The 22,754-nt window shown below is 32.7% G+C and overlaps 1 protein-coding gene and 1 long non-coding RNA gene across 2 annotated transcripts; both read right to left on the minus strand.

Moving 5' to 3' along the window:
- Nucleotides 1-10,994: 10,994 nt before the first annotated feature.
- On the minus strand, nucleotides 10,995-12,632 carry LOC141699966 (calmodulin-binding protein 60 D-like). Its single transcript, XM_074503752.1, has 3 exons — nucleotides 12,476-12,632; nucleotides 11,982-12,085; nucleotides 10,995-11,225 (listed from the first exon to the last, which is right to left on the minus strand). The coding sequence occupies exons 1-3, from the start codon at nucleotides 12,630-12,632 to the stop codon at nucleotides 10,995-10,997; spliced, it is 492 nt and encodes a 163-aa protein (XP_074359853.1).
- A 7,502-nt stretch (nucleotides 12,633-20,134) lies between these two features.
- LOC141699965 (uncharacterized) lies at nucleotides 20,135-21,653 on the minus strand. The gene is made up of 3 exons (XR_012566181.1): nucleotides 21,483-21,653; nucleotides 21,091-21,291; nucleotides 20,135-20,996 (listed from the first exon to the last, which is right to left on the minus strand). It is a non-coding gene; the product is annotated as an uncharacterized LOC141699965 (long non-coding RNA).
- Nucleotides 21,654-22,754: the final 1,101 nt, after the last annotated feature.

Raw genomic sequence — 22,754 nt, forward strand, 5'->3', positions numbered from 1 at the left:
CCATGAAAATCATTGTTATGCACTTTTTGTTTGTATTGATCTGCAATTTTTTGAAAGTGTAGGAACAATGATTTTTCAGGGTTCTCCATGCGTGACTCTATATAATTTAAAAAATCTGATACATAAAATTTGGAAATATATGTTAAAAAATCTGATACATAAAATTTGGAAATATATGTTGATATCTTTTAAATGAAAATTTCAGTTATGCTGTTTATTTTGATTTTTTGTTCAGTAAATGCTTCTACATAACATATTTGTGGGATAAAGAATTGCCTATTATATATGGAGTTTTATGACACCAATATGGTTCTCTGCCTTAAATATGCTAAGTTTGAATTAACATTATTCTTATGAAAGCAGTTACATCTACTTTGGTGAATCTAAGCATGCAATTCTGCACTAGTTGATGTCTTTAATGCCTGATGTAAGATCATTCTTTAGTTTCCGAAGGCTTTCATACCTATGCAGATCGGTTGTTGCAGCATGTGTGATGTCTCGGGGGTAGCATCATACAATCCTTACTGAGATTGACTATAATAAGGTAAGCATTGCTGGTTCATCTCGACTGGGCAAAACTTGATCAGTCTAAAAAAGGCACAAAAAGGGGCTAAAAATAGACCAGTGCAAAAAAAAAAAGCACAAAAACAAATAAGTGCATTGCACTATAAATTGTATACAATAAGTGCAAAAGCACAATAAAAAATCAAGAATACTTTGTCATGCACCTTAGAAAGTACAACCACTGAGGAGACCCATGATGGCTAAACCCCTTTGAAGCTTCCTCGTCTGACAATGTAAACAAATCCGGCGCTTGGTTACAAGTCCTCGTTTAAACTGAAGCTTTCTGCGTCTCATAAGTCTAAAACATGTGCAGAAAAACCAGGTTTTGGTTACCAAGTACATGTATCCTGCTGATTAGCATAACTGTTAACAATAACGACATGTTTAAGGCAGCCAGTAACCTACTTGTATTTTTAGAATCTTATATGTAATCTGCATTTTCTTTATCCCAACTTACATGTACAAGTATTGATATCAGGACATAAAAATCAATTTGATTTTCAACATAACTGTTGTTAATCTATTTTTTTTTAGGGGGGGTGGGGGGCTAGGGTAACTCCGCCTATGTCACTACACTGACACAGCCGGTCCCAAGCCCAGATAAAGGAGGAGGGTAACCTGGTGGCTTCTTAATTTATTGGCACAACTGCACAAGGTTCATGGGGTCTCAGATGATCTCGTGCATTCAATTTATAAGTCTAATTGTTATTTTGATATTCGAATGTTTAGTTTTTTATTATAAGGGATTGATAAATTGAACAAAATAACTGCAGTTTATATTCTTTGAATGCATGAGGCAATGGCTCCTTTATTAGGTTAATATAGATACCAAATACACTTTACTCTTACAAAAATCAGTTCAAGCTTCAAATGAATACTTAAAAAAACAAGCCTTGCAAAAAACTTTATTCTTTCTCATTAAATTCATACAAGGGGTTCTCCACATTTCACTTTACAGTTTTACAAGCTATCTGACATATCAGGCATCGAGCAGAGCTAAAATTATATATGTTTCTTGCTAAAATTCTGGACATGTCATGAAATATTCTGTCTTTAGTTAAAATCATGTATGTTCCATATCTTGAACCACCTTGAAATACAAATAATAAACCATGACAGTTTAGGCTTTAGTTCTGGGCTCAGCCTTTTAGGTTGACTGTCGGAGTTCAAAAACATCAGAATTTCCTCATCAAAATGGAGAGGAGAGTATATTGGACCGCAGAGACCTTGTTTAAAAGAACCTAATTGACTTGATCCCCAATGCAATTGATAGACATACGACTATCATATAATGGGATACCTGCTTGCTCACATGTATCCAACAACAGAAAATCCCAGCTGTTAATTGACTAAGATTTTCTGATAATCTAAGATTGTTGACCCATATGTTTGAAGAAAGCGTTCAATGAGAGAGTTCAGATCATTATACCTTATATGTGCTCAAATTTTCCCTCTGATCAAGCTCAGTAACCTACTTGTGTTTAAAGAATCTTATATGTAATCTGCATTTTCTTTATCCCAACTTACTTATACAAGTATTGATATCAGGACATGAAATTAAGTTAATTTTCAGCATAACTGGTGTTTATCTATTTATTTGGGGAGGGAGGGGGAGTAGGGTAACTCTGCCTATGTCACAGCACTGACACAGCCGGTCCCAAGCCCGGATAAAGGAGGACGGTGGAGGGTTCTTAATTAAATTTAAATGTGTAAATTAAAACATTACTGTGCAGAAAAACCAGGTTTTGGTTACCAAGTATATGTACCCTGCTGATTAGCATAACTGTTAACAATAATCTCATGTATAAGGTAGGCAGTAACCTACTTGTGTTTTTAGAATCTCATATGTAATCTGCATTTTCTTTATCCCAACTTACATGTACAAGTATTGATATCAGGACATAAAAATCAAGTTAATTTTCAGCATAACTGTTGTTAATATATTTTTTTGGGGGGGTGGGGGACTAGGGTAACTCCGCCTATGTCACTACCTGACACAGCCGGTCCCAAGCCCGGATAAAGGAGGAGGGCAGAGGGTTCTTTATTTCTTAATGCATTAGCTATATTTTACGGACAATTCACTTGGTGTCCCAGACATTAAAATGTCTGATCTTCCTTTTGACAGTGTGCTTAACAATTTCATAGTTGGAACTTGGAAGAGCTTCATAATAAGACTACCAATGTTTTCGGTAGCTTACCAAAAATTGAGAAGTTGTATATTGCATTAAAATTTATTCGGGTAATTTTCAGATCTCTTTACATTGTCCTTTTTAACTTGGCACAATGCATCAATGTCTAATTGTTTGTGCTCTTTGTGTGCAACATGTTTCAAAGTATTTGGCTGCAGGATGTTTTCTGGAAACTCTTTCTAAACCGTTGCCTTCCCTAAAGACTCTGAATATCTCTGACATACGTTTTGATAAGTTGTCTGAGGTTTCTTGTTTGCTGTGCTTAATTCGGAGTGCTCTCAACTTGTGCAAACTAAATATTGTGGTGAGTCATGCACCATCACTTCATCTTATTCTGTGTCACTACAACTTAGCTACTGTTTGTCATTTTTATAACATTTTCTCTATATTCGGCTGTGTGTTTAGTTGAAGGTGATCTCAACAAATATCGGATAAAAGATTCTGGAGACTGTACCCTGGATCATCTTGAAATTGTCACCTTTAGTAACTTTAGAGGTCTTAGAGCCGAGTTAGAGCTAGTCAAGTTTCTGCTTGCCCGCTCTCCATTGCTGAAAAAAATGCTCATTCACTACAGTGTATTCATTAAAATAAACAATGAAATTACTCATGATAATAGGAAGGAGAGAATATTGGACCCCAGAGATTATGAAGCAATACACTGATAATAAACAATGAAAGTTTAGGCCTTAATTCTGGGCTGATGAGCCTTTCAGTTTGATAGTTGAAGATCATATAATGCTGAAATTCTTCATCATAATGGGAAGGAGAGAATATTGGACCCCAGAGATTTAGTTCAAGTGAATCTAATTGACTTGCTCGCTCCCACATATCGAACAATGGAGAATCCCAAGTGATATATTGACTAGGATTTTCTGTGATCATGTATGCCTATGTTTTCCCACTCATTAAATGCACATACTACCAACCTTTGGGCATCTCCTTCTGTTTTAAAATAAAACTAACTCATAAGCTTAGACTCTGATCTTTAAAAAAAAGGATAAAAACGTTTAAAAAAAAGAAACGGGATAGACATACATGCTCAACATCAGATAGCATATTCAGAGAAAGTACTCAGACTCACTAAGTTATCACTTTATTTGTCCTATTGCATCAAATACAACTCCACACATTTGTTTTGGATCGGGACTGATGTAAACATGGACCTCGTCGTTGATTATACTTGTCTTTGCATGGTCTGTTATTTCCTCCCATTTCATGGGGCCAACTTTAGTATCTGCAGTCTGCACATGAATTTTGCGATCATAGCAAACATCACATAATTATGTTATCTGTTGTGATCGGTTTTTTTACTAATTGTAGTACATGTCCTGTTCTGTAATATTCTAAAAAGGAACATATTAGGGAAGATATTGTACTTCCACTAAAACTTCATTTAAGGGAAATTCTCAATGGTCCTTTTATTCATGTATAATGAGAGTAAATAAATCTAAACTAATTAAATTATAAAATTTGAAAAAGCTTTAAAATATACACTGAGAAGGAGCTGAAATAAAATAGGAGATGATCTCATGCCCTAGAAGATCCCCCACAGTTTTCATGCCTTGAACCTTCTGATGTTTTCTTTTCTCTCTGCCAATATGTTTAAGCTGCGACAAGATCAAGTATAAAATTATATCAAAAAGTCTAGACCTGACAAACACATCAACTGTCTCAACTCTAAACTGAACCTTATGTTAAACTTGTGCTTATTGCTGTCAAAGAAATGTGGTTTCACTTGTAACCAGCTGCTGGAATTTAATTTGGCGGACTGACCGCCATTATTCAATATTGAGTCAGAAGTTTAATTGAAGTGATTATGAACTTATGTGGTGCTGACATGTTACGCGATGATCTTTAAGGTCAATGGATTCTGTCTCTGCTGGTTCAATTGTAGTTCGTGGAAAACTATCCACAGTTCTTGCCTCAAGGAATATCTCCAAATTCTCGTCCAACCTGAATTTTGTGTGTGAGAAAAATTATGAATGTTGCAGATGCCTTATTTGAGCTTCAGTGTACTATTACCCTGAAGTACGGAAGAAGTCTTCTGAATTTCAGTTGATTGCCTCATAACCAGCACAATCACCCTTAAGGACCAGTATCTCAACCTCTATGGCAGCTTCAGGTCCATTTCTTAAAACCTCTCCAGTTAGGCTATCAAGTAAAGCTAACTTGATAGAGTTACCTCTTTCTTCTTTGATTTACAGATAGTGAGGCTGCTAAAGTGATTCTCATAATATGCAAAACAATTTATATGAAATACTTGAGTTTCAAATAGCAATAGCGATATTAAGTTGTAGATAAAGTATGATCAGTGATGACAAAGTAATTCAATCGATCTGAAACTCGAAATTTTACATTTATCAAATCTGATTTCTTGAATTTATATATAGGTTTAAATTTTAAATCCGAATTTTTTGAATATGAATTTAAGGTATATTTATGAAACCGGATACGAAATACCAAGTCCAAAACCCTATCCAAACCCGAAATCTGGAAAAATTAACTAATAACAAAAGTCAATTAAAATATAATAATTGTATAACCTTAACGTGTGCTAAGGTGAACAAGTATTTTTTAGTGGTAAACCTAGTTAATGCGGTATTAATTGGGCTGATTATCAAAATATTAGTTACACTTATTTAAACACAATCGATGTTGTTCGGGTGGAATGGTTAAAGAGTTCACACTAAAATTATTCTCCCTTTAGTGGTCAAGGTGGCGTGTTTGATTCAAGATGTTTGCAATATTAATATTATAAATATTTTCATATTTCTTGTTAAGATTTCAAATTTCTGGTATTTTGATATTCAATCAGAAAAAAATCATATTTGGGGTATACAGAAATTTGATATGAAATTTTGGGAATTCATGTATTCATTTTTGGTATTTTCCAGTGTTCGGATATAAATAGTTAACTGTGTTCGAATATAGACGTAGGGTATCTTTTTTGATATATTTATTCAATAATAATAATTGTTATTAGACTATAACAATGCTAAATTATGTTCAATTTCACTCTATTATCTGAATTTGAGCATAGAAGAAGAGCCTTATAGAAGGGCTTTAAATTGCTACATTAATTTAAGAAAAATATAAATATTTTAAATTTTATCTTCAGAATTCATGCCAACAAAACAATTTAAAAGAATAGTAAACTAAAAAAATTCTCAAAACAAAGCAAAAGAGTGAATTCATATACAAATTTTACCTCTGATTCCAACTTTACAAAATTATCCACATTTGCTAAATTCGTTTTGATGCAGACTTAAAAAAATCGCCCCGATTTAAATTTAAGAGTGAATTACAGTTCATATTTTTTAAATTACTTAACATTGACTCAAAATCAATATTATGTACCAAATTTTTTCAAATTATAATTTGCATTCATGTGCTTTCGTTGCCTGAACAAGAGAGAGATACAGCTTCATCAAAAAGATGTGGGGTATCTCTTTTGATATGATTACTCGATATTAATCATTAAATATTGTTATTAGACCATAAAAACGTTAAATTGTGTTCAGTTTCACCGTATTAATTGAATTTGAGTAATGACGAACATTACTTATAGAAGGACTTACAATTGTTGCGTTAAATTAAAAAAAAATACAAAATTTTAAACTTTTCAACTTCGAAACCAATGCCAATAAAACAATTTAAAAGAATAGGAAATACGAAAGTTCTCAAACTAAAACAAAAAAACTAAACCTAAATCCATAAAAAATATTTCATCCACAAAATTTGCCTCTGATTCTAACTCTACAAAATCATCCACACATGCTAAGCTCATTTTGACGAAGACTTAACAAAATTTAACAACACCACTTTTTAGTTTACAAGTTTACAAGTTCCCCACCATACAACAACACCACTTTTTATTTTACAAGCCACCAGTTTCGCCTGTCTATATTCATCAATATGTGTAAATGAAAGAAACGATCAACATACGAAATCCAGAGCAAGAAATTGTTTTTGTTGGCTCTAGTACTTCTGACCTCCGTATATTGTTGAAACACCATTTTTAATCTTGTCATAAACCATCTAAACTCTTTAGTTGTCCGTGTATTAGCAGCCTCACGATCACCATCATTAGAACATCTGATTGTGCCTCTCTCGGTCATCGTTGAACGAGATAAAATTCTTGCCCTGATACCACTTGAGGCAGAACGGAAGCGAAGGAAAAAGAAACACTAATCCTCGTAAGGACTCTCAAATGAGAAATCCTGAAACACTTTGAATTCACAAGACAAACCTCGAATTCACAATTAAGAATTCTTGAATCCACAAGAAGATAAAGAGAAAACTTTTAGTATTTTTATTCAATAAAAGATAGATAATCAGTTACATAATAGCATAGTTCATATAGAGATAATAAACCCTAAAATAAAAAAAATAAGTTCTAATTAAAATAAAATATTAGATATAAGTACAATGATCATGCATATTTGAGTATGATCATGCACTATGTATCCAGATCAGGCGCGCCCCTACTGTCCCTTCGGCATGATCATGCAGCTTGTCAGAGTGATCATGTCCCTTGGCTACCAGAAACCTATGCTATTTTTTCATGATCATGTAACTCGTAAGTATGATCATGTTGTTGTCCTCACTTAATTCTTTACAAATCTATTTTGTAAAATTTCACTTCAAAATCTCGGGACTCTTGTCCTACATCACAAGACGTATGACGAGACAACATGTGGGGAGATATGTATTTTAAAGATAATTTTAAGGGATTGGTTCAAGTGAACACAAAACATGATCCAAACAATTTCTTTAGGCATGACTAGAGCATTCTTATTTTTCGAGAAATGTCGTCACTTGGAATACATGATCATATATCGCAACTTCATTTGTCACATGAAACCGATTGTTGAAAGCCTGCATTGCTTGTCTGGTTTAAAACCATAATAATCATAGAATGATAGAAGAACATAAAAATTTACATATACGGGAAACCAGATAATCATGCATTGTCCATGCCTTGTTTGTGAAACTGAGATTGGTGTAACTAAAATACAAGCAAGCCCTAGCTATCTAATATATGCACAGGTGCTAACCACCTGTCTCTTTCTCACTCAAACTTGCTTAATTTGTCCTTTCAAGGCATACCAACAAACTTTAACTAACAAACAACAAATTTTATAATGCATTAGATATAAATTATTAAAGACTTGTTAACTGAATATACTTTGACGCGATATGTGCACACCCTATTACTTTTTGTAGTTGCACTAATTATATCTTGTTTTCTGAGCAAAGTATGCCCAACCAAAAATATAACTAAAATAAATGTTTAATCTTCGACAAAAAAAAAGTAATGACGCAGCACGAATGTGTAAAAAATGCAAGCGATAATTCTCGTCATGATTCGTACACAAAAAATTCATTAATACCTTTAATCCACAAGAAAAATTTGAAATCTACAAGGGTTTCTTGAATACACAAGAAAAAAAAGAAGAGAAAACTCTTAAAAGTTTAATTTCAATAAATTATATCATTCATTATATTATGATGTTGTTTACATAATAGAGATTGATAACTCTAAAATAAAATAAATGCTAAATAAAAATAAAATATTAATTGTAATGCAGAAACTCTACATCCTTCTAAAAAAGCTTATGATATAAAATCTCAATTTAACGTGATCAATCATACTTAGTAGCGTGATCATAGATCAGTTGTCTTTAATCTTCTCGCGTTTCATGATACCCTCGATATGTACCGAAAATACTCTTACATCAAGTAAAGAAAATTATGGGGAAAATGTAAATACCAAGCATGCGTCAATACTTCTCGTGTTTGTCTGCTTGTCGAACACCTAAAATTCTTAAGGATATCATTTTTCCACTTAATAATAACATTTTCCCTAAAAGACGCCTCATATTTATTGAAGTTTATTTTTTGTCCATAAATTAGCAATTTTGGAGCATTTATGTAGATAAGGGAGTGGCAGTTGGGAAACTCTAGGGAATCCTCACTTGTCTTTTTAGTCATTTGTTTTTCCATATTTTCTTGACATGAATGTATTTATTAGTTGTTGTCAGCGATAGTGAATATGAAAAAGCCTCTACATGTAAAAAGAATAGCTATATTAAATTGGATCACCTTGGCGAAGACCTCGAGATGGAATAACACAACCTCCAACTCCACCCTTTCATTTGAAAACATATGATACACCACTCATGGTCCATAATTCGTCTCACTCGATTGCAATCAAAACCCATTTCTCGCTCGCTCTACGAATATCCATTCTCTAATTATATACTTTGCTCATATCAAATTTGAACGCCATTGTGCCAATCCGAACTTCTCTCTTCCTTTTCATTGCGTGAAATAGTTCAAAGGCGACAAGAGCATTGTATCTAATTAATCTTTCAAGTATAAAAATACTTTGACGATGAGAAATGAGATCATGTAAAAGCATTTTAAGGCGATTCACCATCGCTTTAGGCGCCAACTTATAAACCACGGTACACAATCATACGAGCTTGAGGTCACTCATTTTCTTTCGTTCATTGCATTTGGAAATTAAGACAATATAATTCTTATTAATATCTTTCAGGTCGACACGGCCACGCCACCAATTTTGGATAAAACCAACTACATTTGACCTTACAATTTGCCAAAAAAACTCCCGAAACTTTGTTTGGATACATCTTATTTAACGTTTGGCAACTCATTAATGGTATCTAACACATCAAAGACTTCATTTATTTTATTAGAAATTGTACATGAAAAGCCTTAAAGAGTATTATCAAAGTCAAAAGATTTGCTGTAAGTAAGAGATTCTCAAAATAATCAGTAATGCTTTTTTCAAATCTCTCTCATTATTCTTCCATCTACCTGTAATATCCATCTGACTCGTAATAAAATTTCTCTCATTCTGGAATTAGGTTTATGTTGAAAGTATGATGTGTTTTGTCTCCATCCCTTATGCACGAGCTCCTGCAATGATAGCAAGATTTTTCTCTTATTGTTGCAGTTCGTCTAGTTTTTCTACGAGAATTTTATATTTTTCATCAAAACTGCATATGAATGTATGTTCCTTATCATGAACCACCTTGAAATACAAATAATAAACCATGACAGTTTAGGCTTTAGTTCTGGGCTCAGCCTTTCAGGTTGACTGTCGGAGTTCAAAAACATCAGAATTTCCTCATCAAAATGGAGAGGAGAGTATATTGGACCGCAGAGACCTTGTTTAAAAGAACCTAATTGACTTGATCCCCAATGCAATTGATAGACATACGACTATCATATAATGGGATACCTGCTTGCTCACATGTATCCAACAACAGAAAATCCCAGCTGTTAATTGACTAAGATTTTCTGATAATCTAAGATTGTTGACCGAAGAAAGCGTTCAATGAGAGAGTTCAGATCATTATACCTTATATGTGCTCAAATTTTCCCTCTGATCAAGCTCAGTAACCTACTTGTGTTTAAAGAATCTTATATGTAATCTGCATTTTCTTTATCCCAACTTACTTATACAAGTATTGATATCAGGACATGAAATTAAGTTAATTTTCAGCATAACTGGTGTTTATCTATTTATTTGGGGAGGGAGGGGGAGTAGGGTAACTCTGCCTATGTCACTGACACAGCCGGTCCCAAGCCCGGATAAAGGAGGAGGGTGGAGGGTTCTTAATTTAATTTAAATGTGTAAATATTGGAAGTGATTTATCGGTTGATACACTATACTCTTATAGCAATTATTAGTTAAATCTGCAAATGAACATGTAAAAAAGCAAGCCTTGTACAAACAACTCAAATTCAAAGTTAAAGAGCTGCATCTATAATATAAAGATCTGAAAATTGTGTCATGATTTTGGAGAAACAGCTACACACTACAGTATATATACTAATATACAAAAATTATGAAACAAAGGAATGCTTTCTAAGATCTTCTGTACTGTTGCTGCATGAAAACCCAACATTCTGCTCCCCTGAACCTGCACGTATCTTCATCAGCGGTGGTACCAATGTGACGGGTATTAATTATCAACTATGAGTTGAGAGTTTCTGCGCCTGTTATAAGATCTTCTGTTTTTTGTTAACTCGATCATATTTCAAGGATCCCTCTTTCTCCTTATCACAAGCCATCTTGAAACACCAGATAATAAACCGTGAACATTTAGGCTTTAATTCTGGGCTGATGAGCCTTTCAATTTGATCACTGAAGGTCATAAAATGCAGAAATTTCTCATCATAATCCTGGAGGTTTAGTTCAGAAGAACCTTATTGACTTGCTTGCTCCCACATATCGAACAACGGAGAATCCCAGGTGATATATTGACTAGAATTCTGAGATTCCTTAAGTGATCCCTTTAATTGTCCTATAGCATCAAATACAACTCCACACATTTGTTTTGAATCGGGACTGATGTAAACGTGAACCTTGCCGTTGATTATGCATGTTTTTGCATGGTCTGTTATTTCCTCCCATTTCTTGGGGCCAACTTTAAGTATCTGCACACAAATTTTTATGGTCATAGCAAGCATCACACAATTATGTTATCTGTAGTTGTGATCATAATCAGAGGCAGCATTATTGGTTTTTGAGATCTGATTGCACTTTAATTAGACTACTCTAGGACGAGAAGGGGAAGAACAACCAGACATTAATCACAAAAATAATAAACTGTCTTGATGACAAGATGCTTGATGTCCCTACTAATAAACTAATTTATTGTTCTAAATCATAGTCTAAAAGCTCATAGATAAATAAAATTGATTTTTCTTTGTGGGGTACTCCTAATTGGAGTACTAAGTAGAGTGATACATGTCCTGTAATATATATTCTGCAATACATGTTTTGTTGTTTCATTAGACATTTAACATGTTGGATCAGGCATCAGTTTTTTGGTCATAGCAAGCACAACAAAAATGTGGATACTTAACCCTTGTACATGTTAACAAAACAGAACACAAAACAGAAACAGATACTTGATCAAATCTTCCAAGATTTTATATCATGTTGAAATGTTTTAATTTATCTCATATCCTTAACCCTTATTCTCATCTCATATTTTTTCCCAGCTCAGTTTAATAATTTGGTCTTTTAATTAATTTTCTTATTGTACATTTGTAATCATAGAGTCTTTTAATTAATTTTCGTATTGTACATTTGTAATCATAGAGCTGAAATAAATGACAGATTATGTCAAATTTACCGTTTGAAATTTTTGTGGATTCGTGTTGAAGACTACTAGAAAATCCCCCCACAGTTTTGATGCCTCCAGTCTCCAGACATTTTTTTTTCTCTTTGCCAACATGTTTAAGCTGCAACACTTTATCATCCAAAGATGGAACTTCTTTCTTCGCATATGCTGGAAACATTAATTACCACAACTGATAGATCATGCGCAAAATATAAATCAGAAAGTCTAGACCTGACTAGCACAGCAACCGTCTCAAATGAACCTTATCAAAGTTGTGCTTGTTGTCAAGAAATGTGGATTCACTTGTAATCAGCTGCTAGAAATTAATCTGGTGATCTGACCACCATTATTCAATATTGAGCCAGAAGTTGAATAGAACTACTTTATAGTTGTTGAGGATACAGTTCTACCTTCCAACTACTTCATTATATTAGGCCAGTCATGTAGTTAATTGAACCCGTCAACTGGCTTCCATGTAGGGATGTGTGTGTGTGTGTATTGATGATAGATGTGCAAAACTTGACAATTAAAGTGATTATGAACTTTTAAGGTACTCACATGTTACTCGATGATCTTTAAGGTCGAAGGATTCTGTCTTCCCTGGCTCTATTGTAGTTCCTGAATTCTGTGTGAAAGAAAGATTATCAATGCTGTTGATGCCTTCTTTTAGCTTCAGTGTAGTAGTACCTTGAAGCACAGATGTCTTTCCTTCCATTTTACTAACAATCCTATTGTTGACCCTTAAGAACCAGTATCTCAACCTCTGTTGAATGCTTCAGGTCCATTTTTTACAACCTCTCCAGTAAGGTTGTCAACTAAAACTAACTGGATAGAGTTACCTCCTTCTCGTTTAATTTTACAGCTAGTGAGGACTGGGGAACTGACCCTTTTGCAAGAACATGAGACGCAAGCGTCGTGGATCATAAGCATTCATTTGTCTACAAATGCTGGATGAAAATGATAAAATATTTAGTATAAACATGCTTTAGTGGAAGCATGTGTGTGTGAGTCTTTAAATTTGATGGTACTAGTACGTACCATGGTGTGTAATGCAGGGGATTCGCTTTCTCCAATTCATGTATGATTCATAATACATCATGAATGGGATTATTAGGCTGCTATAGTGATATTCATAATATGCAAAACAGTTTAGATGAAATACAAGGGTTTCATATAGCAATTTAAAGTTGTAGATAGATACTGTATGATTCTCGAATAAACATGTGTTCATATAAGTATTTGACATAGGGTAGAACTTAACCTGAAAATGGACCACTTAGTTCTAGGAAGATCAGAGGTAGGATATAGTAGATAAAGTCAAGAGATTCTTATAAAGATCTAATGGTCAAAATTGTGAACATTAAAATCCCGAGCTAAAATAATTCAATTGAAAGAAATAGTTATTAATATTTAATGCTTGAAATATGTGAGGAATGAATTTTGAGCTTCATGTTTCTTAATATATTAGACGATTTATGTTTTAATATAAATTACGAAGAAAATAAATTAGATATGAAAGAGGACCTTGCAAAAATCACGGTCCGCAGGGGCCTCATAGTTTCTTAACATTTAATTTTGCACCTCCTCAAAAAATTTGCAAAAATTTCAATATCTTAAAAACCTTTCACAGTATTTCAAAAGTCATAATTTTCATAGAAACAGTCTCGATAATATCTGCATATATTACATCTACCGCTCAAACCCAACTTATTCGGAGATACTCGGGATATACCTATGTTACTATACCTGCTCTGGTTTAAAGTTAAAGTTAGATGGGAAAAAAAGATATTTAGTTCCACTCAGAGGAACCTAATGTTGTGATTCAAACAAAAACATAAACTCCATTCAAACAAGATTACATTTTGAAAAAACAGGCTTGCAACAATCGCTAAATAAACCATTAATAACACAATAAAGTAAAGAATCTATATCCCTCTCAAAATAAAATATATCATGAGCATCTTTAGAAACTCCTTATATTAGCTTATAAATCAACGTTTAAACAAGAAGCGGTAAAATAATGCTTAAAGATAATTTTACTTCTCAAATCATTGAGTTTTTATTTATAAAGAACCCCATCTCACCCTTAACCAATATATTCACAAAGTTTCATTTTTCTCTCTCTACTTTATTTTGTAATTTATGTATACAAAACTATTATAAAAATCGATAATCGGGACAATTTACAAGTCAAGTATATATTAATAAACGCCCCAACAGAAAACACATCCAAATAATTAAACATTTTGGGGGAGCGTTGAGAATAATTCAAAATTATTTGAACTATTTTTTAAAATTATTATTAGGAATGATATAGAAACATGCATCTCATTTTGTTCACTGCTTCTCTATATTTTTCTCTCTTCTTTTATTAGTCTAAACATCGACAGTGGTATCGGAGCCTTATTGATCTTAAGGGTATGTGATATAACATAGTCATGTCTTCAAATCAAACATATAATCTTTCTCCATTTTTTAATAATGAAAATTATCAAGTATGGATTGTTAAGATGAAAACTTATTTAAAAGGTTTGGGATTATGGACATGGGAGGAAAGTGAGAGGAAGATACAACCTCTTACAAAAAATTCTACTCTGAATCAAATCAAGTTTCACGAAAATGAGTCAAGTAAGGGTCCAAGGGTTTTATCAATTATTCATACGGCTCTGTCAGAATCGATTTTCACAAGAATCATGACTTGTGAAACAAGAAAAGAGACTTGGAATAAGCTAAAAGAATTGTATGATGTTAACACAAGAATAAAGAGGATGCAAGTTTTAAATCTCGAAAGGGATCTTGAGACTTAAACCATGAAAGAAAAAGATACTATACAAGATTATTATGATAATTTGATGGGTGTTGTTAATAAAATGCGGCTGATGGGAGAAGACGTACCTGATAGCAAAATTGTAGAGAAGCTATTTGTGAGTTTGCCCGAAAGGTTTGAGTCAAAACTTTCATCTCTTGAAGATTCAAAAGATACAAGTGCATTATCTTTGTCCGAGCTAATTAATTCTCTGCAAGCCCAAGAACAAAGAAGAGCGATGAGAAACAAGGAAACTGAAATAACGGTTGAAGGAGCTTTTTTGGCAAAAACTCGAAAGCAAGAAATAAAATTTACTCAATGTGGTCATTGTAAGAAGAATGGGCATGAAGAAAAAGATTGTTGGAACAAAGTATTGTGGAGATAAGACGGAAGAAAGTGTCAAGAAGACACAAATATTTGATGAAGAACTATTTTGATATTGAAAAAATTAATACTCCAATTTGTACGTTATTGGTGAGAAGTGCATCAAACTGTGGAGAGAAGGGCTCCGAATGAGACTGTGGGGAGAAGGGCTTCAAAAAGAAATTATGGAGAAAAATGCTCCAACAACAATGGTGATGGTGGGAAGTACAACATCATCGAATTAATTTTAGAATTTAGAATTTTTAATTTTGAATTATAAGGAAGTGTTGAGAATAATTCAAAATTATTTGATTTTTTTTAAATGATTATTAGGAATAATACAAAAACATGCATCTCATTTTATTCACTGGTTCTCTATATTTTTCTCTCATATTTTATTAGTCTAAACACCAATAGGGAGAACTCTAGAAAATAAGAAAAATAAAAAAAATTATATTTAAATAATTATTGAGCAAACTAACAGAAAACACATCCAAAGAAATTGGAATTTTGGACTCACAACTTCATAATTATGATAGTCGTGACCAGTAATACCTCCCCATTCTCCCTTGAAAAAAGAGCAGATGCCACCTATAGATAGTCGTGACAATAATCTACTGCAAGTTTGCAATCCCACATAGTAAAAGTGCTTGACAATAATTTTTTCATACTACAATAATTTTTTCATACTACAATAATTTTCTACCACATCCACATGTGGTATTTTCTATGCTTCATCAACCCAGCCCATTTGTGGTTATTCTCTATGTCCATTATGTTGTTTTGTCGGCCCGACCCATTTATTTAGTACGGATTTTAAGAGTTATATAATTTTATAACTTATTTTCATAATTTATGAGTAAAAATTTAAGTTGTAAAATTATATTTTATATGAATCCGATGTTCTAAAAATTTAATGATTTATGGGAGTTCGAACAACCTCGTCTCAATTAATCGGAATTCAGATGCGCCCCGTTTCAATTAATCGGATATCAGGTCAGAGTACTTCTTTTTTTTTAAATCAGTCAAAAATCCATCGATTCAGGTCAAAAATTGGTTAATTCGGTCAAAGGATTAAACCTAAGAAAGTGGACGAGTAAAGTGCATTTTATGTACATACTTTTTTATAAGATTGAAATATCGTTATTTAAAATGGAGATGCACAAAATGTAATTTACTCATGCAGTTTACAAACGAAGTTAACGCAAACTTATGTAATGCAACAAAGTATAATGAAATATAAATATTGAACGGTATTTCAAGTGTTTGGCTTTGAATTTGTTTTCTACAATATAGTTCATCTTTTTTCTTCAAGTAAAATATTTGTAGAATAATATAATTTGGATTAAATAATTAACGGGATTAGACAAAAAAAGAAGTTAAATTGGGTTTTAAAAAGGAGTATGTCAACTGTTATTTATGAGGGGATAATACAAAAATTGATTTTTTAAGGGTGTATAATGTAATTCTCCAGTATGATTTTGTCCAAGAAACGCATAAGAGCATCTCCAAGAGGCTCCTAACTTATTCTTCAAAATAATATTAAAAAAATGACTATTAACAAGTTATTACATAGGTTAATGTGTCAAACTCCAACGGTACTTTTTTATTAGCTCTTTATTCATAATTTATTAATAAATCAATTCCACCATGACCAAAGGTTGTATAATAATTGGTAGGTATTCAAATTTTATTAATAAAATATAAGTTAAGAGCTATTAGTTGCTCTTAAAAGAGAGGAGAGAAAAGAGACTCTTAGATTTTAAAAATACTCTAAGAGTTAGGGTTGTACATGTAATCCGCTCAATCGCACAAATTGCTCGCACTACTCACAATCGCACCGCTCTTTGCAGATAACCGCAAAATGCGTCTCGAATGTGAATTGAAATTACAGAAACCATATATCCGTGGATTGACTGCGAATTTGATTTTTAAATAATCGCAAAAGTCGAACCGCAACCGCAAACCGCTATATATAATATAATATAATATATATCATCAAACGCAAAAACAACCATATATAAGAATTAAAATATAAAAAGTTTGGGGTTTTGGGATATAATATATATCATCAAACGCAGAAACAGCCATATATAATTTGTAATAACCACTTGTAATCTTGTAATACATTTTATTTTTACAAATTTCTAAGATTTGATAAGTATAATTATAATAAAATATTTTTATTTGTCATTTATCGTATTAGTCGATGGTTGAACCGCAAGTCGATCCGTACCAACCGCAACCGCACGGTTAAAAAAGTCGCGATTAACCGCAACCGTAAATGCGACTGAGGTCGGAGATTTAAGAAAACCGCTCTATGCGGTTTGGTGTAATTTTGACCTCCCAATCGCACCAAACCTAACCGCGTACATCCCTACTAAGAGTCTCTTGGAGCTTCATTTTGAGTCATACTCCTTATTTTTCGACTTAATAGCATGTTTAAAGAGTTTATTGGAGATGCTCTAAGACATTGCTCAAATTTAGGAGGCGCGGTATCTATTAAAAAACAACTCCAAACTCTTATACACTCTTATACGAGTGACAGTACGAGTTGTTAAAGCTTGAGTAACCAAATTGCTTGTTTTTCAATACTCTATCCATCAACATCGTCAACATCACTAAAAAATTAATTGAATTAAAACCCTAATTCTACTCAAAAATTGAAAGTTTCTCAAACTGAATTTTGATGGTGTAGATGGGGAGAGGACTGAAAAATGTTCGTTTTGGTTACTCAATCTCTAATCATATTCGTAATTGTTGTTTAAATAATATTAAAATAATGTAATCATTTTTATTTATGATTGTATTAAAAATATACTTATTTTAATAAGATAAAATCTTAACCGTCTATTTTTTATTATGTCAGATCAATGGTTGAGATTGTTTTAACGGTAGATGATCAAAATTTTGGGTAAGATATAAAAGGATATAATTTGATTCTACCCTATTATCTGAATCCTAGCACCGAAGAAGAGCGGAGCACTTTCGAATACAAAAAAAGCACTATAAATCTATTATCCATTTTATATATAATACTGCAACATTGCTTTTGTGGGGAATCATTTAATTCGAAATTACTATTTTGCCCTCGTATCTGAATAAATATGGAAAAATATTGTTGGCATGAGGAATTGAACCCATGACATACTTACAACAAGCATATGACTTCAACCACAATCACTTGAGCTAGAGACTCATTTATTTATATTTTGATAACATTAACTATTGAGTAAAGACTGGGTAATTAGCTGAGTACAATAAAATAATTTTATATTCATGTGTAACAACGGGGTTATAATTATTTTTTTAATTGATATATTAAATAAATAACTTCTTACTTTCGTGGGAAAATATTTAATTCGAAATTCTTATTTTGCTCTCGTATTTGAATGAATATGGAAAAATATTGTTGGCATGGAGAATTGAACTCATGACACACTTTTAAAAAACATATGACTTCAACCGAGTTAGAGGCTCATTTGATTATATTTTGATAAAATCAACTATTGAGTTACATACTTGTTTCTTTATTTTGGATGACTAAACCTATATAATTCAATATTTATACAGTATAAAATTATTCAAATACTTGGGTAATTAGCTGATTACAATATAATAACTTTATACTCATGTGCAACAATAGGATTATAATTATTTTTTAATTTATAAATCAAAAAAATAATTTCTTGTTGATAATATATTATCATATTAACTTGTTGATAATATCTTATTGTATAATAATAATTTATTAATTATCGAGACTCCGGTAATTAACTTGCTTCGAGATACTAACTTTATACTTGTGTAACAACTAAGGGTATAATCAATCTGAGTCGAGTCAAAAACTGTTACGCTCAAACTCGATTAAAAATGTTCGGGTTCGTGCACGAACTCGAGTTCAACCGAACCTTAAATTTCAAACGCGAATCTCGGGTCATAAAAAGTTCGATAGGCCCAATTTTTTTAGGAGAAACATATAATTCGAAATTACTATTTTGTGCACGTATTTGAATAAATATGAAAAAATATTGTTGGCTTGTAGAATGAACCTGTGATACATATATCCAAACATGTGCCTTCAATCAATTGAGGTAGAGGCCCATTTGATTATATTTTGATAACATCAAATTCTGAGTTATATATTTGTTTTTTCATATTGGATGGTTAAACCTATATAATTTAATATTGATATAAAATGAAATTATTCTAAGACTTGCGTAATTAGCTTACTAAAATATACTAATTTTATACTCATGTACAACAACGTGATTATAACTTTTTTATTTATAAAAAAAATTTAGAACTGATAAATAAATAACTTGTTGATATTATGTTACCATATTAACTTGCTGATAATATATTACCATATAATAATAATTTATTAATTATCGAGTCTTGTGTAATTAACTCATTTCAAAATACTAACTTTATAGTTGTGTACAACAATTAAGGACTAAAAATCAAGCCGAGCCGAGTCGAAAACTTTCAGACTCGAACTCGATTAAAAATGTCTGAGCTCGAGCACGAGCTCGATTTCAACCAAATCTTAAATCAAGCTTGAAACTCGGGTCGTAAATAGTCCGGTCGCCTCAAGTTCGGGTCGAAAGCTTGAATCAATTTCACCAAATATTGACAAAAACTCGAAATATGATTGTTTATGCTCGAAATCGCTTCTATTAAATATATAAAATATAAATGAAATATTAAATATTTATATACAAATATATTTATATTAAAAAAATAGTATCGGCTCGACAAGACTCGTAAACCTTATGAGCCGAGTAATTTCAAGTTCGAGCTCGGCCGTGTAAAAAAATTTACTATTTTGCCCCCATATTTTAATAAATATGATACATAAGCTAGTTGCTATAATAAATCAAGTAGAACACAAACGTTTAAAATTTCATCTGAAGAACCCATGCCAATAAAACAACTTCAGAGAACAGGGGACTAAGAAAATTCCCAGACAAAAACACAAATCTGATACAAATATTTCATCTACAAAACTATTCACATACGCTCAAATCATTTTGATGAAGACTTAATAAAAGAAACAAGAGTTAATGAGAGTAAATCCTCTGCAGAGTTCATCATTAAACTTGGTATGTTACAAATTTTGCAAACATATTTAATGTAACCCAAAGCAAACATATTTTGCAGTTTAATTACAATTTATGTTACAAATGAGTATGTACAACACTACAAGAACGAGCCTTACAGAATTCAACATTCTTCTTTTAAAAGAAGAAACACCTACATGCTTAATTACCAAGTCTATATTTGGTAGAGCTTCGCCTTTTAAGCCAAGGTTTTGCATTATAAGTAAGGAGAAACACCTACATGCTTGACTATACATAACTAAAGAATGTTTTCTATGTTCTCCTGTACCTTTGCTGCATCGAAATCCAACATTCTGCTCCCCTGATTTGCACGTATCTTATACGGCAGCACCTATGAGACTAGTATTAAACTACAACGCAACTATGAGTTGAGGCTCTGTTTCTACACATGTTATGAGATCTTCTGTTTTTTGTTGACACGGTCCCTTTCTAAGGATCCAACCCTTTTTCGTATCATGAAACACCTTGAAACACGTATAACACAAATAACCCTTTTCCATAACAGTTTAGGATTTAGTTCTGGATTGAGCTGTACATGTTGCTCATTGAAGTTCAAGGATTGCAGAAATTCCTCACCAGTAAGGGAAGTACTGGTACCATATGATGAAATGCCTGCTTGCTCACATAAATCGAACAGAAAATCCTGGTTAATATATGGACTAGGAATTTCTATCATTGTTGACTCCAATTCGTGAGACAAGCTTTCCATAAAAGAGTTCTCATCATCATATCTGCTTACGTCTTCCCACCGATCAAATGCACTTGCTACTAATTTTTGGGCATTCTTCTGTTACAAAATAAAAAATAACATAAAACATATTAGACTCAACAGATAAAAAAAAGGGAGAGATTGATGTGTATAAGAAACAGGATAAACATGCCTGTTCAGTATCGGATAGCATATCCATAGGTAAGTACTGGGATCCCTTAAGTAATCCCTTCACCTGTCCGATGACATCAAATACAACTCCACTTTTTTGTTGTGAATTATGATCAATGTACATGTATACTTCTTCATCAATTAGACATGTCTTCGCATGGTCTGTTATTTCCTCCCATATCTTAGAGCTAACTTTAAGAATCTGCACATTTTTTTATGATAACGAGTCATTGACCATAACAGGCATCAGAATTTTTTTAATCTGTTGTGATCATAACCACAGTCCAGAGTAGGCATCAATTGTGCTTTTCTATATGTTTGTGATATCCATTTATAAATACATATAAGCACAACAAAAGTACACAAGGAACAGGCAATGTGATACGAACTAACCTAATTGTAGGTGATACGAGATACTCACGGTCCATTAAAACTTTAACAGAATTGCAATGTGAAAAAGTGACTCGTGTAGTTGATTGAAACTGAACCCTCGTACATGCCTTCTTTCTAACAAATCAGAAAAGATATTAAATTTCTCAAAATTTTCAAATTACCAAGGTATTTTAATAGTTGCGACGATTTAAAGAAACAACAATACTTAGGAGCCCGTTATTTTGTTCTGCTTTTGGATTAAAAGAATGGAAAAGGGACAGTAATGAACTTAATGAAGGGAGGTATAGATGAGAGAGATGAATAATATAAGGAAAATTATAGGAAAGAAGATAAATGAGCCACTCAAATTTGGGAATTTTTGTGCTTGTTGTTCGTGGAACCGACCGAGTAACGAACACACTCTTCTTTCTCATTTTTTTCCATCGCTTAAACTTTCCGAGCTTAGTTTACCAATTTCTGGTCTCTTAATTTTTTTTACCTTCCAATTAAATTCATGCATTGAATAAGCACTAATTCAGTATTATCTATGGGTAGCACACAGACAATATACACTCAAAAATTGCTGAAATAAGATGAAAGAGAACTGCAAATTTACCTTAGAAAGTCTTTCTGGATTGGTGTTTAGGAGTTTTAGAAGATCCTTCACAGTATAGATGCTCTGATCATTTAGTTTTGTGCTTCCGCCTTTACCAATATGTCTGAGCCGTGATACCTTATCAAGCAAAGATGGAACCTCTTTTTTCGCATATGCTGAAAACATAAATTAGAAGACTCTTGGTATCAATTAGACCAGAGTGAAGTTTTTTAGGCGTTTAGGAAGAGAGATGCTGTGTTGAGAGTGGGGAGTATGAATAAGTTAACGGGCTGAGAGCGATTTTCTGAGGTTATTTATGAACTTATTTAAGGAGTGTCTTGGAGGTATTCTGAAGCACATGCTATATCAGACATAGAGGGAATATGTAACTTGAACTCGAGGTTTTTGAGGCTAGTACCGATGAACTTAAGAAGAATAATCTTGGATGTGTTTAGAAAGGAGATGATGCATTGAGGCTTTAATGGATATACACTATACTGATCAGGACATTATGGATAGAATAAGTTCTCATGTGATTTCGGACTTAGAAGCTTTGTTCTGAGAGTTTTTGAGGCTTTAGGGAGTGGGAGAGAGAGAGAGAGAGAGAGAGAGAGAGTGAGAGAGGGAGAGGGAGAGAGAGAGAGAGAGAGAGGCAGAGATGCTGTGTTGAGAGTGGGGAGTATGAATAAGTTAACGGG

The sequence above is a fragment of the Apium graveolens genome, unplaced genomic scaffold (assembly GCF_009905375.1).
Source record: "Apium graveolens cultivar Ventura unplaced genomic scaffold, ASM990537v1 ctg1583, whole genome shotgun sequence".
Classification (NCBI taxonomy): Eukaryota; Viridiplantae; Streptophyta; class Magnoliopsida; order Apiales; family Apiaceae; genus Apium; species Apium graveolens.